Here is a 16,002-nt window from a genome sequence, read left to right on the forward strand (position 1 = left end):
ATTTACGGAATGACGGTCGAGGAGGGGATCACTCTTGAAGGGACATTAACCGGGGAGATGGAGCAATATGAGATCAGCTCGCGTGCAGGACTGAGTTGGTGGCATTGCAGGACCACGAGCAAATGAAAATGAGTATCCGAGGCCTTTATCTTGCAGCGGATAGACCATGACTCGTGATAATACATATACATGGGTATTGTATGTGTTTGTATCTGTGTATATGTCTATGTATGCAGCTTTTAACAGCCCTTGCTGCACCAGTAGATAGAAAATGACTACTGCTGATGACGGGAGTGGCTTGAGAAAGAAAGCGGTGTAATGAGTGAGTCTAGAAATTGTTCATGGTTAATTCGTGCCATTCCCCATAAATAAACAACTTCAATGAGTCACCATGGGGCTTGGGTATCATTTTGTGTCTCTTTATCCCCTTAACAGCTCCCTGTCCCTTCTCCTCTCAAACAAGAACAAACAACGGCCTGCAGTTATTGTCACAGTGCACACTTTGCATAAGATGCGCGCATCAACACCAACTGGTTCAGCCACAGAGCCTCAATGTTTGCCTTTGGATGTTCACATTGCGCCGAGGATTAGTGGCGGGCGGGGGTGGGGGGGGGGTCCAAGACAATAACGCCGATACAAAGTCACGGTGACATCACCACGGCGCCTGTGTCAGGCTAGGTGCACCTTGAGGGCCACGTGAAGTGTCGAAGGCTCCGCTGGCAGGAGGAGGTCACGGGACAGATCTAGGTGGTATAATTTATTTATTTCAAAGAATTATTGCGCACACGTGAAGTGGCATAGCCAGCAAAAACAAAGAGGACCATTTGCAGGCAGCAAGCCTAGCCTTCAAAGCACACACACACACACAAGCACAGCCTAACCTCGTTTTTTTGTTGTTATTGTTGAAACAGAAGGTACAGCCTTATTATACATTATCATCCATACATCCATTCCACCCACCACCACTACTACTGCTGCTACAGTTGCCTGCCTCTAATATATAATATCCAATCAGGCCAGCTCACATCAACGAAAGCGCCGTGGTGCTGAGCGGACGCGCATACAGGAGCGGTGCATTGTATTCCAGCACTGTGTTTTGGACACAACTGACCAAGGTAAGGTCCAGTATGCACAAATAGCAGTGTATGCAGTGTGTATATCATTGATAACGATAGCGCGTGTGTTAATATTGCTACGCGAACGCACAACGCTGCCAGTTGCATTGTGTAGCGATTTGCAAAAAAATGCGTAATTTGTATGAAATATAGAATGCATTTATGCGTGCATTAAAAAAAAAAACGCCTTGTGTGTGTAACAGTGCAAAGAAGGTATAGCGTAGATGTTGGATCAAGGTATGCACCGTATATGTATTTTATATTTCGCGTCTGTTTGTAAACGTCTATACTACAATGCAAGGGCAATGGTAATCATCTAAATCAATCAGAGTCGAGGTTCTGTAATTGCGTGTGCGGCGTGGGTGTGTGCAATAGTGGCAACTCCTTGCGTTTTGTGCTTTGGACGAGGGGTTAGCTAGCTACACGTGTGCAACGGAGCGCAAACGCCCGCGTGTACCGCGTGTGTCGCCATGCATGTAAACATGTGTCCACCTGCACGCGCTCGCGTGATTTACACGATCAGCTCATTATGTAGACTGCACGTGTGTGCCTGTGTGTGTACAGGGGAGCGGTAGTGTAGCAGTTAAAGCGCTGCGCTAAGTACCTGGCGACGCGAGTTCGATTCCCGCTCACGGTTGACACCAGTGACGATTATCTAAACCGGTCATGGGCATCCCCTAGGTTGACTCGGCATCAAATGAGTACCTTGTGCTGTGTGTAAAACATCGCCAAAGGTGACCGGGCGTGGTGCTGGCCACCCAACCACTCGTGTGCCGTGCCGGCCTTCGTAGGTCCTCTCGAACAGCACTTGCCCCTATAGTCTGTTAAGGCTACACGGGGGATATTTGTAGTAACACCGCCTTTCCAAAACTGGCATTTAATCATCGTTATCTACTTGCGCCTTGATCTATGCACTGCTGGATGAAGGCATCCCCAAGACGTCGCCATCTCATGTGTAATGCACGTGCGTGTGTGGGTGCGCTTAGTACACCACGTTTATCAAACGTGCATTGTGCATCGTCCTACTCTAAGCCCCACTCCTTTTTCTGAACGATGAATACGATACCTCCATCTAACGCATGTCCTCCAACTCACGTGTTCCCTTTACTGCCCCCTCGGTGTTATTTCAAGCATGCACCTCACCATGTTTGCCTTTTGCATGGTTGCCCCACGTGCGCTTTACCGTAACAGCGGCGTGATGATGTGAGATGGCGATATTATGGCTTTGTGAGCCAGGAGCTTGTCCACTTTATATTAAAATTGACATAAATGAAAGAATACATTTAACTTAAATGTTTCTATCACTTATAATTGTCTATTTATTTTTAAAAGCAATAATTAATCTCCGTCTGCGATTCACCCTTAAGAGTTTAAGTTTCGTTTATTGTGCAGTAAAGACAGTACAACTGTATTATAGAACGGATTCGTGTGAAAAGTATATTTTGTACAAATGTACGGAGGCTTTCTTTTCTTTTTCAGAAAAAGTATACAGTATCTAACATAATTTCAAAACCAGTGCCACCAAACAAGTTTATGATTCTTCGCTAAGTCCTTCACATGTTGAAATCGCATGCCCACACATGGAAACGCGGTCATTTGCAATGTGTGAATGTTCAAATTGGAGCAATTGACGTCTTTCACGACGCTCATATGCTTGCCTGAAAGCCGAAGCTTTTGCATCATTGTCCACGCAGTTTCACACCGGAGAGGCTTGGGATCGCTCGCCACATGATTTGTAAACAAATGAAATTGCGGTCTCGAAGTAATTCCGCGTTTAGAAGGGTTTACATTGCAGTGCGTTCTCTTGGGGACTCCATACACTCGTATCATCTCCGAGAAGGTTAACCTAACCAATTGGATTTTCTTTAACCATCTCATAATTGCTTGCCGTTGATATTATTTTTAAGTGCCAAGGGCATTGGATCTGGCAGCAATTACGAAGTTTAATATTTTGCGCCTGACATTGTAATGAATGGCCTGGGACGAGACAAGCATCGTTCCCCGTTCATTTCCAGAAGCACTGTCGATGCTCACGCAGTTATCATGTCATTCCGGCAGTAACATACCAGGATTATAACGTATCTTGCACACAAAGCCAGTTGAAGGTTATCTGAGGGCTTGGGTCTGGCGTTCATCACCAGTAATACGGGCAGCAACAGCCTTGAAATCCAGACGAAGGTCAGTCTCGATCCTGCACTACGCTTTCCACTTTGTCTAGCACAGGTTGTGAGGCGGGGGTAGTTGAGCAAAATGGACAATAAATAGTAGGCCATTGCTTCAGTGACATTAGTGTGGGTAGCATGGGCTCTGGTCCTGAGGAATGAAAAGGGGCTTTTGGCTCTTCGTGGCCCGGGCACCTGGGGCCACACAGCATGTGGGCCCTGGTGAAATTGTGACCTCCTTTGGGCTCCAGAGCTACGCCACAGCAGCGTTCACAGTAAGTGGATTATTTTTGGTTTGGTAATTGTGACAATATGAGAATATGCTTTACCCTTTCTGGCAATCAAATAGTTGCGTTAAGATGTTAAAACACCAAACTGAAACCTTCTGCAAGGAATCATGTCTGCATTAAGCACATATGCTTGCGGCGAATGTGCAAAGAATCGTGTCTGCACCACAAGTACGTGTGGTTAATGCAGACAAGATTCCTTGCAAAAGGTTTGAGTTTGGTGTTTTAACATCTGAACACAACTGTTTTATTGCCAGAAATGGTAAAACCTCTTCTTTTATTTTGATACTGGCAAGGGAGGTCCCATGAATTGTGACAATGTTTACATGCCGTGGGTCATAAGCACCTTAATCTCCAACCTGCCTGTGATTACACCACTGTACCGTGGACAAATTGTGTTCCATAGATAATCGTTTAAAAAGTTGGAACACAATGCCGCCAGTACTGTAAGACACATCCATAAGTACAGTAATACATATGTAGTTCACATGTGACGCGGTTGTTTTTTGGTTTGATTATGTTCGCACAAGTGCTGACATGTATTTATATTCGTTGTGCTTTTGTCATGTTGCTGACCCAGGTTACTTTTTTGTATGTGGGCCTCTTGATTTCTCACCCTGTAAAGCAAACTAAACTCCTGTCATTTGACAATTCAATTATCATCATGATCTGTGCGTTCTATCAACTCATTAACAACAATGAAGCTCAACTAATTATTTTGCCGTGATTCTCCTTTCTTTAACCAGCATTGCTGATTCCGTCTCAATCCTTCATTCAACCCTTCTACCCGATTGTGAACGTGGTGAAGTCCAATCGATTCATCACCCGATTGACCCACAGGAGGTAGGAAGCAACTCCGGATGCCATCGAACGAATCGACAGACTCAACACGCAGTCTTTAATGTTTTTTTTTGTCAGTTAATTTTCAAATGCCATACAAAATGAAGACAGGCCCCAAGCATGTTCTTCTAGATATTTTAACACTGCATCCATTCACCTGCTTTTCTGTTTTCCAATATTCTTTGACTAATCTAATCATACTATATTAGAAAAAAAATTGGTTGCTGGCTGGTTGGCTGGAGCGAGGGAGGGACATGTCCAGAGGACATTCATTGTTGATTGATTTGATTCGACGACATGGGAAGACATATTCAGCCTTAAACTGTTTTACAAGAATGACCTTGGTGAAAAAAAGAAGTTACAGCGGCAAGAAAACCCATAACAATGCAGACACCAAGTAGTAAACAAGATCGAGGGAAACACCGCTCAAATCATGCTCCATTCAAGTAACACCGGCAGCTGGAAACGCATAAGTATAACGCTAACTTGTGTGGGGTTCGCTAACCACACGAGAATTTTTTTTTGTTATTTCGGAAATACTTGAAAAGACCAAGGAAGGACTGTTCGTGTATATATACCTAAGTAATAATATAAACAAATTTCGAATTAAAGCTTTCGTGACTGCAGGGATTCATCTTCTTGGTTCTTTCGGTAAAGTCACGTAGAAGGGAAGTAATAAAATAATAAAAATAAAACATAATCAAATAATATATATTATTATATTATTTTATTATGTTTTATATTATATTATTTTATTATGTTTTATTTTTATTATTTTATTACTTCCCTTCTACGTGACTTTACCGAAAGAACCAAGAAGATAATATAAACAAAGTTTGACATGTTTGTTAGTTACATTGCCTCAAAAGAAAACTATAGCATAGGTGACACGTCACGCAATGGCCCTTCTTTATAGCACGTGCAAGACCATTGCCCCGACATGACGCCTGTTATGTATTTTTCCCTTGCGGGGCCACAGTGTTATTGAAGGATGTGACAACGCACCATCGCCAAATGATCTGTATACAGATTAGGTGGCTTTCATAAATATAGCGCAACAGCATTACAACGGTTAGATAGCACTGACATGAACCGGAGAAGAACATGTTAACTAATACCCACGGTACATCAGTCTACACAATAATTCCACAGAATACCAGTTTTATATCACGGACTTATTTCCTTTATAGACGAGTTAAAGTTGTGTGTATATATACCTACATTGTAGATGTAGATCATATATGTTGCAAACAACATGTAAAATTATTAGAAATATAGCTCAGACCACCAAATGTGCTCTAAAGTGTTGCTAATATCCGTAATGAATTGTAATGAGTAAAAATCCATGTGCGCTTCTGCGTATTTAATTACAAGAGGATTTGATTAAATTAATTCCATGTAAAGCATTGTCCACCCCAAAAAGAGAACTAAAATTGTATTGTCATCTGTTCTAATAGCAGAAATATATATTTCGAGGTGACCTGATGACTCAGAGGTCAGACCAATGTTGTGATTCTGGCTTCTGATGAGTTATTCTTTCAGGGGCCCTTCTCGTACCCACAGGGTGATGCACTGCTCTACTAGAGCTCCGTCTCAAGACGCGATGCCGATATCAAAATTTGAACACAACTGGGCTACAAGAAGACAACAAAAATCCATACGTCCGCACGCACACCCACAGTGAACGCGGATACATATGCACAATAAACAATGGACTAACGCCTCCTGATTGATCGCGCCTTCTCGTTACGTAGGCCTGCAAAAGCAAGGCGGCTCGTTGCGGCTCTTTGCGGAGGGTCATGAGCGCCATGCAGAGGCAGGCGGGCTGTGCTGCGTACGTGGAGCGTCTGCGGAAAGTGCTGCCCGCCCTTTCCACGCACGTGCTGCTGGCCGGCCTGCTCATGATCTACGCCTTCCTGGGCGCCGTCACCTTCACCTTGATCGAGGGTGACAAGGACAAGGGCGAGGACACCAAGCTGAAGAAGCTGGTCAGCCAGATCGTTAACCACACCGTCCGCCTCTCGCAGGCAGGTCGGTGCCAGGGCCCACCGTGCACATGTCTGCGCGCTCGCGTGGGGTCATGCGTGGGGTCATTGCGTGGGGTCATTGCCTGGGGTCATGCGTGGGATCATTGCGTGGGGTCATTGCGTGGGTCGTGTTAATACCGCCACGGGCAGCCACTGTACCGTGTGACGGTCATAATTATCGCCATACAGGCTTTTCACCCGTAACGTGTTGGTTGCATTCATAGCACACCCTTTTATGGAAGAAATCGCGGTATAAAAATATGATATAGGGGGTAAAGCACAGTCCACGATAGCACGTGAGATGCGTATGCAGGCTGAATAAACACTGAGGCACGTGAATAGCATCTCGAAGCATCCAACAGCATCCCGCTGCCTTGTGTGACGCTACGCTGATGCAGCCATAAAACCGCATATTCATACTCGCGCGACGTAGTTCTATTCATTCAATCGCGTTATATCCAATTCGCCTTATGAAAACACGCGGCGTTTATAGGAGAATGGAATGTACCAATAGGTGGGGGCTTTGTTTTCCAGTGAAAAGTGCCACTTAGTTTTATTTTATTTATTTTTGCACAGGAAAGTCCCACTTGTTCAGGAGGGTCTTGTATTGGGGTGTTTAACTAATTCCGTTCATGGGTCTTTGCCATGTGAGAAGAAAATAGGGTTGTTGGCAGTGCCCAGGAAACAAACTCGGGTCGCCGTGTTCATATCACGGTGTGCTAACCACTGTGCCACAGCTGCATCCAAATGCTATAAATATGCACTCTGTATTCTGCAGTCTAAATTGACTACCTAATTAATCAGCCAAGCATGTGGAATTTTGGTAAAAACTCAGTGGTGAATGTGCGGGAGCAGAGTGCAGTTTTAAGTAATGCACTTTCTGCATAATTGACTATGCCGAGAGTTGTTATTTTGTGTTTGACTTACCTCCCCATAATTATGTTGTGTCAACAGCTACTGCATTTACACATCCTTGCACCCTTTTTCTGCTTTGCAATACAATGCTTATTTTTATTTTATGTCACGTGTGCACAACGCTAACGCAGCTTTCCTGAGCGACACGTGAATGCAGTCGCTGCCTTTAATATTTGTCGTCGGTTCTCATCTGCGATGCCACATTTGACACCGTCACGGTGGCAGCACTGCCAACGCTGGGCAGAAGTGAATTAAGACTGTCTTGTGTGTTAGCATCCCAAGTCACGACAGTCGGTTAGATTTAGAATGCTCTCAGTGCTCAATGTAGCAGGAGAGTTACAATTTAATACTTTTTTTATGATTATCTATGCATAGTTGGCAAGGCGAATTGAAAATTATTGCTTACGTGTCTTGTTAATTATCATTAAAAAAATGATGATGAGAATACAGTCACAAGAAAAACGCAACATTTTGCAGGCAAGTATCAAGAACAACAATCGTCAGTGTTGTTGTCTCAGCAGTATCGGGGGAGCAGTGGTGGCATTCGCGTAAGACGCTATGAACCCAGTAACCCAAGTTTTCGGGAGAGGATGAATGTCAGTGTCGAGAGATATCTGACCTGGTCACGTGTGCTCGTATACTACCTTCACCAGCCCACACCGACCAGGACGGTGAAGTGTGATCGAACATTTCCCGTGAATTACAGGGCCCAGGGCAGCCTTCGTGAAACGGTGGATGGAGAACAGCTGGTGATGATATATTATGTAGTATTTTTCGATTTAAAGCTTTCGTGACTGCAGGGATTCATCTTTTTGGTTCTTTCGGTAAAGTCACGTAGAAGGGAAGTAATAAAATAATAAAAATATAACATAATAAAATAATTCTCACGACGTTTCGGCCACAACGCAAGCAGCCGTCAGAATTCAGACGCTGTCTCCCCGACAGACCTGGTTTTCACCTGAGGACGGCTGCTTGCGTTGTGGCCGAAACGTCGTGAGAATTATTTTATTATGTTTTATTATTATTATTTTATTACTTCCCTTCTACGTGACTTTACCGAAAGAACCAAGAAGATTATGTAGTATTTCAATATAGATGGCAAATTATGTCCATGCTTAGCTTTATCTTTCGAATGGCATGAGCTTTATTTTACTGGTTTGATGTTACAATTATTTTTCGTAATGCAAGGATATATACAGATTGAATGTTCCACCAGTAGGTGCATGAAGACAGTGTATGCATAAAATGTGATCATAGCCACAACTCGCTATTTTATTTCAATTGTCACGCTTCTTGATTATTATGTTCATGTAAATGCACAATAATGAGTGGCTTGTGGTGTCTCATGACCCCAGTTGGAGGAAGAAACACACACACCACCTCACCTTTCCCAGTTTCAAGTTACAGCTGCAGGTGGCTTGACTAATCATTGTAATGTCACGAACCAACATCAGCATCAGCCACGATTAATCCACTGTTGGAGGACGGCCTTCCCAAGCCACCATCATCTCTCATGATCTTGCGATGCAACAATCCATCCAGCACCTGTTCATGAGCTGATTGTATCGCTCCATTTGCTCGGTAAATATTGTATTGGAAGCATTCCATTGATTGGCTACCACTGTTGTTATTATTGACCACCAATAATGCCCACTATGTAGCCAGGAAAGCCTGAACGAGGCTCACGACTCTCCTTCAGCGTGGTCCCACACTGGGATGTTTTGGCATGTGGGAGTCGAGTGGAGAACCAGAATAAAACTCACCGTGCACATGAGAAACTAAGTAAATAAATAGCTCCAGTGGGTTCCTAATATAGGAATAAAGAGAGTTCCAGACGGCCGCAGAAGCGCATCTGGAAGCGTGCGATGCGCACATAAAAAATACAAGGTTGGGCATAATCCCAGCAGCGTCGGTTCAATACAAGCAAATTCTTGACCAGTCTCAACGACTTCGTGTCTCAATCGGCATAGTCAGGCCAGCTCAAACCAACTGCTAAGGAGAAGGTGGATGACATGTATCCCTCTGGTAGATGAAGTGATGACGTTGAAGCCACTGCTAGCCTCTTGCACTGGGGCCACGAGCTGCCACTGACAGTGAGAGTGCAGAAAATGAAAAAGGGCCCTTTGTGATTCAGTAAAATGAGTGTGAATTGTAGACGTCATTCAAATCGAGGATTTATTCGTTTTTAACCTTGTCAATGTGGCGGCCTCTAGTGGCTTGAACGGTTACATATCATATGAAAATAACAGTTCTTTTACGTGCAGTTGATTGCAAGCATTATTAGCATGAAATATAAAATAATAAGTGACTTGATGCGATATTAGACTAATATTACTTAGGATAATAGGGTTCCCCCCCCCTTTTTTCTGGCAACAAAACAGGTGTTAAGATGTTAAAACACCATGTATTACTTAGACTCGATGCAATTATTTTATTCCGTGAAACTTTATTTTTCGCCAAAGGATTGAGAAGTGGCACAGTGGTTAGCACACTGCACTATGAACTTTATGACCGGAGTTCGATTCTCAGCTACTGTTAACATCAGTCGCAGGTGATATCTGAATCCACCTTCACCGACCCGCGTGGACCATCGTGGTGAAGTTTGGTCAAACAACTCCCATTATCAACATGGGGCAAGGAGGAATCAATTCATCACTGGATTTACAAAGGACGGTAAATCATGAAAATCAATCATCAAGAAATGTGCCTGGTGCTTGTGGCTTCTTGTGTTAGATGCTGCAATTCTATTGTTGTAAATGTTTGTGATTATTATTCTTTATTTGCAGGCGATATGGAGAATGGCACCAAGTACCACGACTACTTGAGCATCGTCCTGGCAGAGTTCTACAATCTGACCATGCAAAAGCCCATCAAGTGGAATTTCCTGGGATCGCTCTTTTTCTGCTGCACAATCTTCACGACCATAGGTACGGCACGACCAGTGGCTGCTCATGGCTCGGGCTCAAGGAGGCAACTCTTGAGTGAGATTGTAACTAAATACAGTTCTCCAAATGTTTGTTGTTTGTTGGTTGCCATCAGCTGTTGGTCATCGTGAAGTCTGTTGTTTCGCTCCAAACAAACACGAGCTGTACAGCATGACTGCAAAAACCTACAGAGTAGATTTCATTTATCTTGCAGCATCGTAGTTTTGCTTCTGAAGGTACAATTCTATCAATTGCAAGTGCAAAGGGTGTTGCTGTTTTTTTCATTCAGAAGGACTCTGCAATGGAATGTTTGGCAAATTCAGGCAAATTCCGTTAATGAATTGTTTGGCTTCATGCAGGAGAAAATTATAGCAGTTGGAGAAAATGCATGCATACGAACGAATAACACTCAGTGTTCTGAACAAATAGATTAAAACCAAAACAGGCATTGCTAATCAAATAACTGAATATTTATTCGCATTTAATTGCATGTTTCAACTTTGGAATATTGATGCTGCTGGTATGTGGGACAGACAATAGTATGCATTGCCTAAATAAATATATATTTGTCTGTCTACTTGTTCTGGAGGTTATTACGTAATATATGAATATGTTTTTGCATTTCATCTTAATACTTTGTCGTGACATTGAAGAATTTTGTTGAGTTGCTAAAAAATTACTTTTCGAGAAGTACCCCCTATTCCTTAATTTCAGTAGAATCTCAAATTCAGAATGCAAAGCTAAGCTGTTCGCATCACAGCCAATTAAGCAATGTTTTAAAGCAATTAAACTGGAAGTTACTGCCATAATTGTGTTACTAAACAATAAATCCTTGGGTGCCCAAATCCAGCTGAAATCTAATCAAGTAACAGAACTTGGTAAATACCTTGTGCCCAAAATACAAAGCAATGTCAAGTGGGATTAGACACGAAATAAGTGTTCGAGTACAAGTTGTACTGCCCAACTTCACAAATTACTTGCTGAATGTGTGCAGGCGCTTTAAAATACTGCATTGATTTTGGTGGAACATGAGACTGATGACAGTGGACATTGCCCTAAGAAATATACATGCATACCTGTCTAATTTCTGGATGCACTGTTACATAATGTCCTTTTTTGGAAATGTTCCCACCACTCGTTGCAACCACTCGATTTTTCCATGCAGTTCACAAATGAGAATTGCTTGCTCAAGATGTGGAGTCAGGTCCTACTCTCGACTCTCCTAAATTAAATCACAATAGCAAGCCTCAACGTTAATTATCAGCATCAATTAATCTGTGGGATTGATGCGCGCAGCCGTAACGCAGGGGTCAGATTTAGGAACGTTTGCCGCCCGGCCACCAGAGGATAAATGACCACCTCCCCCCCATGCATCCTCCGTATCTCCCACTCCCCACCCCCCTCCTCTTATTCATAGACATAGTCCCAGCAGCAGTAATATTGAAATGATAATTGTAAACCAAAAACCCTCCTTTATTTTTTCGCTGGCCTCTGCACTTGCGAGCACTTAACGGCCGTCACGTTGACCTCCCCCTCCCAGATCTGCCCCTGCTCGTGAAATGTAAAATCACCGCGAATGCTTTTCACTCAGAACCGACGTTCGTTCCACCGTGGCCAATTAACACCGGACCCCCCTCTTTGAACGGCGGCAGGCTACGGGCACATCGCGCCTTCCACGGACGGCGGCAAGATCATGTGCATGGTGTACGCCACCTTCGGCATTCCCATCATGCTGCTGGTGCTGGCCGACGTGGGCGACCTGCTGGCGCGCACGCTCACCACCATCTACACGTCCTTCCGCCACCGCCTCGTGCCGGGGGGGCGGTGCGGCCGGCAGCGCTCGCCCGGCGATGGGCCGGAGGGGAACGATCTCCAGCGGTCGCGCACCAAAATCGACGACAGCCACCGGCATGAGGGCGAGGACGATGCGGTGGACATGCCCCTCAAATCCCCCGGCAGCGACGTGGAGGGCGGCAGGGAGTTGCCGTCCACGGTCAGCGTCTCCGAGGGCGCTGATGTCCCGGAAGCCGACAGAGAAGTCAAGGACTTGGACGTTCCCTTCACGCTCATTTTCCTGATCGTCTTCGTCTACCTGATGTTCGGGACCTTCCTCCTGCCCTGCTGGGAGGAATGGAGCTACCTGGACGCCTTCTACTTCGTCTTCGTGACAATGACCACCATCGGCCTAGGCGACATCGTGCCAAAGCATCCTAACTTCTTCATGCTTACGTCCATTTACATCATCATCGGCATGGCCATCATCTCCATGGGGTTCAAGCTCACGCAGGACCGCATCTTTGCGCTCTACGGCCGCATCAGCATCCCGCGCCAGAGACTAAGAGACTGCGTGAAATGTGCCAGATAGGCGCCGTCGATGCCGCCGCCACCGCTGCCTACATCCTGAGCGGACTTTCAAAAACAACAACAACAACAAAACCGATATGCCTTCCTACCTTCTTTGAATATTCCTACTCAATACTACCAAGTGAATGCATGAACGTACAGGCGATATAATGAATTATTTGTGATTTGGTCATTGCCTGCGTTTTACACACTCATTAAGTATCAGGGTTATGCTGGTTTTGTTTGTTGCCCTTAAATCCCGTAAATATATATTTGGGTTTTGCCCAATATTATGCAATGCTCATTATCAAAGACGTTGCTTTCAGAAAGTGAGCTGCATTTACATTGCGTCACTCAGCAAGGGAACTTGGGTGGTTTTGACAGGAGAATGCTTCTCTACGGCATAGCCGACGTTTGTAGTTGTCAACGGCGTTGCATGGTGGGTGTACATGTATACATTACGGGCCTATTTAATGCATTAATAATGTGAAGCGTCATGATTTTAGTGAACGTATACGAAAGCACAAATGTCCCCTGTAGGTCCTCACACCGCTCACGTCCGCGTGCGAGTGAGTATTCCGTAGTGCGTGACGCGACACGGAAATGTGTTTTTTTCTTTCTCGTAGGTCATGTAACTCATTGGTTTTTAGCGACACGAATGTTTACATTAACTTGCACTTGCACATAATCATACCTGTCAATCCCTTATCAGTGCCTACCTTCGTACAGACCAATTGAGACTTTATTGGTCACCCCGTGTCGTTATAAATCTCAACGTTCATCCTATAAAATCCTATTGCAAGGGAGAAACACAAACACATAGACAAAAACAAAATTTGCCCGTGTTGAAACAAGAATACGGGTAAATCGTGTGGGTTGACAGGTATGCGGAATGCAGAATTATTGGTGTGACCTTATGACGTGCTCACGTCTTTTAATCCCGTTTATAAAAAGTAAATTCCATTTCACCAAATCTTTTTCTCCCATCACAATACACATACGTACTGTAATCGCATGATTTTTTCCCCCCATACCATGTAATTCACGTGGAATTGTTTGAATTTATATATGAAAGCATACATAATCACAAGTTATTCGCAACAATTGTTCCAATGGCACAAGTTACTTCGATGTAGTGATTTATTTACGGGCTATATTTGATGAATGGCAAGTATGTCCACACATTGAATGGTTCACGAGAGAAGGTTAGTAACATGGCAGTGCTTCCTGTGTACCGTGTGCAGTCATTTTGTCAATCCACTGCTGGATGAGAGCCTCCCACCACGTGACCGTGCATCTCGTGGGGGGCTGTTCGACCTTGCGTCACACTGCTAACAAACGCAGGCTGAGTTTCGCTCGGTTTTATTTGGTGATGCGGGCTGCTTTTCAAGACAGACCCACGGAGTACCTGACGAGAGATGCTACAGTCGTTAGCAGCAAATAACAAGACAGGATGACAAGAATGAATTTTTTTTATACGAGGTAGGTCGCTTCAACATTCGAAAGACATACAATCAAGGGCAAAACTTTAGGGGACAGGAGGAACAACAACAAAAATAATCTATATATGTAAAAAAAAACGAGTTATGTAAATCATGCTTATCACATGTGCAAGTAAAAATGGTATTTGAAATCGAGTGAGGAATTTAAACGAGGCCCGGTGATGGGAGAAATATTTTCCCGAAAACATGAAGCGAGCTCATTCCACGAAAGGGGAGCAGCAACACGAAATGATCCTCGAACCAAAGTTCGAGTCACTCTGGGCACGTAGAGAGAAGCACGAGAGAGGAAGTTTGGCTTCGCTGACGGAGGGGTTACAAATGTGGGCGAGAGGTTTCAAGATTTTGGTCGGCCACCAGCTGAAGGGCAACGGGAGGAATTTCACCAGCGCCGGTGGCAGAAGAGGTATTATTTAAGGTCGAGACCAAGTTGATGCATTGTCTAGGTCAGACAAGTTCAATTCTGGCTTCAGTCCCGGATATGACTTATGGTCAGAGTGAAAAGTATCGTACTGATTTAGTTGAGTGTATACTGGCTTCGTTGATGTATCGAAAACATAGCCTGCCGAGGCCAAATGGAGTTGAGTTCACTGACGATTTAGATTGAAGGCGGAGAGACATTGAAGTATAGCACAGTAGAACAATACATTTTTGCTGCATTGCTCTGTGCTTCCAATGCAGCCCTACAGCAGCAGCCTATAACACCTGTTTTATGCTTGGTGGTCACCCAGAAATATCCACCAGGCTCAGCGTCCGATATCTGACAAGATCAGTCAGCCTCATTCCGAGGGATTTGGTCAGGAGCATGCTTTCTATAAATATGTAGGGATGTTGGAGAGAGGGCCGTTATGCATGGCAGCCTATGGGAAAGAAACACAGTGGGCGGGGCTACGTGTGTGCACAGGGAGATGCCCTCTGCGACGTCCGAGCCAGACACCCTGGGGGGGGGCTGGTTCGGCGTTACGATCCCCCGGGGCCCCACCCCTCAAGGAGGGTTGGGTATAAAAAGGGGTCGTTATATGGGCTTAGTCAGTTATGTTATAGTTAAGCTAAGAAGTCGGAAGACGTCGTAGCTAGAGCCCTGGACTCCCCCTGATCGCCGCCCTTATCAGGGCCCCACGGGATCAGGCTCGAGCCAGTGGCGTGGTCCCGTGAACCAGAGCCAGTGCTCTGGGACTCCGGGTACCGAGCCCGATTACCAGTGTCGGGCCAGACAGCCTCCCCTAGCTCTTAGTGGAGGACTCAGGGGATAGGCTATGGATAGCTAGGGGTATTCCCTGAGTTATACGGGTGAGGGGGCCGCTACCCCCTCTAGGGCTGTCCTGTACTGGCAACTTGTTAAATAAATATACGTGTGCCTCAACTCCGTTGTCAAGCGTCCTCGACGGGTGCTTCAAATATAAGAAAATGGAGACGAGACAGCATGATGGAGGCGGGAGGGGTGTTTATTGACGTTATAATCTCTGTGATGTTCTAATATGTGTCTGTTCCCAGCACTCGCCTTTGTTGACACATGTTTTGGTGGGTTTCGGTTTTGAAGACATTTCCCGTCGACTCGGCAATCTTCTTCCCTTCGTGTGGCTGATGATGTAGATGTAGATGCAGAGCATCGACTGCAATTTCACATTCAAGGTGGTCAATCCGGACAACCGCGTCAGGAGCAGCGGAATGTGTCGCTGTGATATCGCCCGTGATGAATCGGCATGTGCATCGCTGTGATGAATCAGCAATCACATGGCCAGTGAGCACACGTGTCCCAAGGAAAGTTGTCCGAAGGTAACCTGGCCGACATGGATTCACGTGGTGGCTGATTGCTGCTGCTCCTGGGGATATCATTCACTTAATTCGGTGATGGATGGAGCCATTTGAAATGGCAAACAATAACTTCCC

The 16,002-nt window shown here is 44.9% G+C and overlaps 1 protein-coding gene across 1 annotated transcript; it reads left to right on the forward strand.

Annotated features, from left to right (window-relative positions):
* The first annotated feature begins 391 nt into the window (after nucleotides 1-391).
* Nucleotides 392-14,934, forward strand: LOC133345707 (potassium channel subfamily K member 18-like). Its single transcript, XM_061556686.1, has 6 exons — nucleotides 392-402; nucleotides 3,529-3,552; nucleotides 4,311-4,407; nucleotides 6,159-6,435; nucleotides 10,133-10,273; nucleotides 11,923-14,934. Exons 1-6 carry the CDS (start codon nucleotides 392-394, stop codon nucleotides 12,633-12,635), a joined length of 1,263 nt encoding a protein of 420 aa, XP_061412670.1. The 3' UTR covers nucleotides 12,636-14,934.
* The last annotated feature ends 1,068 nt before the right edge of the window (nucleotides 14,935-16,002 follow it).

The sequence above is a fragment of the Lethenteron reissneri genome, chromosome 22 (genome assembly GCF_015708825.2).
Source record: "Lethenteron reissneri isolate LAM-NWPU_2019-01 chromosome 22, ASM1570882v1, whole genome shotgun sequence".
Classification (NCBI taxonomy): Eukaryota; Metazoa; Chordata; class Hyperoartia; order Petromyzontiformes; family Petromyzontidae; genus Lethenteron; species Lethenteron reissneri.

What these genes read in the sequence shown, in the direction of transcription:
- LOC133345707 (XM_061556686.1), top strand. An exon ending in ACGCCACAGCAGCGTTCACA is followed by an intron (nt 3,553 to 4,310) that starts GTAAGTGGATTA and finishes TTCTTTAACCAG; the next exon opens with CATTGCTGATTCCGTCTCAA. An exon ending in ACCCGATTGACCCACAGGAG is followed by an intron (nt 4,408 to 6,158) that starts GTAGGAAGCAAC and finishes CTCGTTACGTAG; the next exon opens with GCCTGCAAAAGCAAGGCGGC.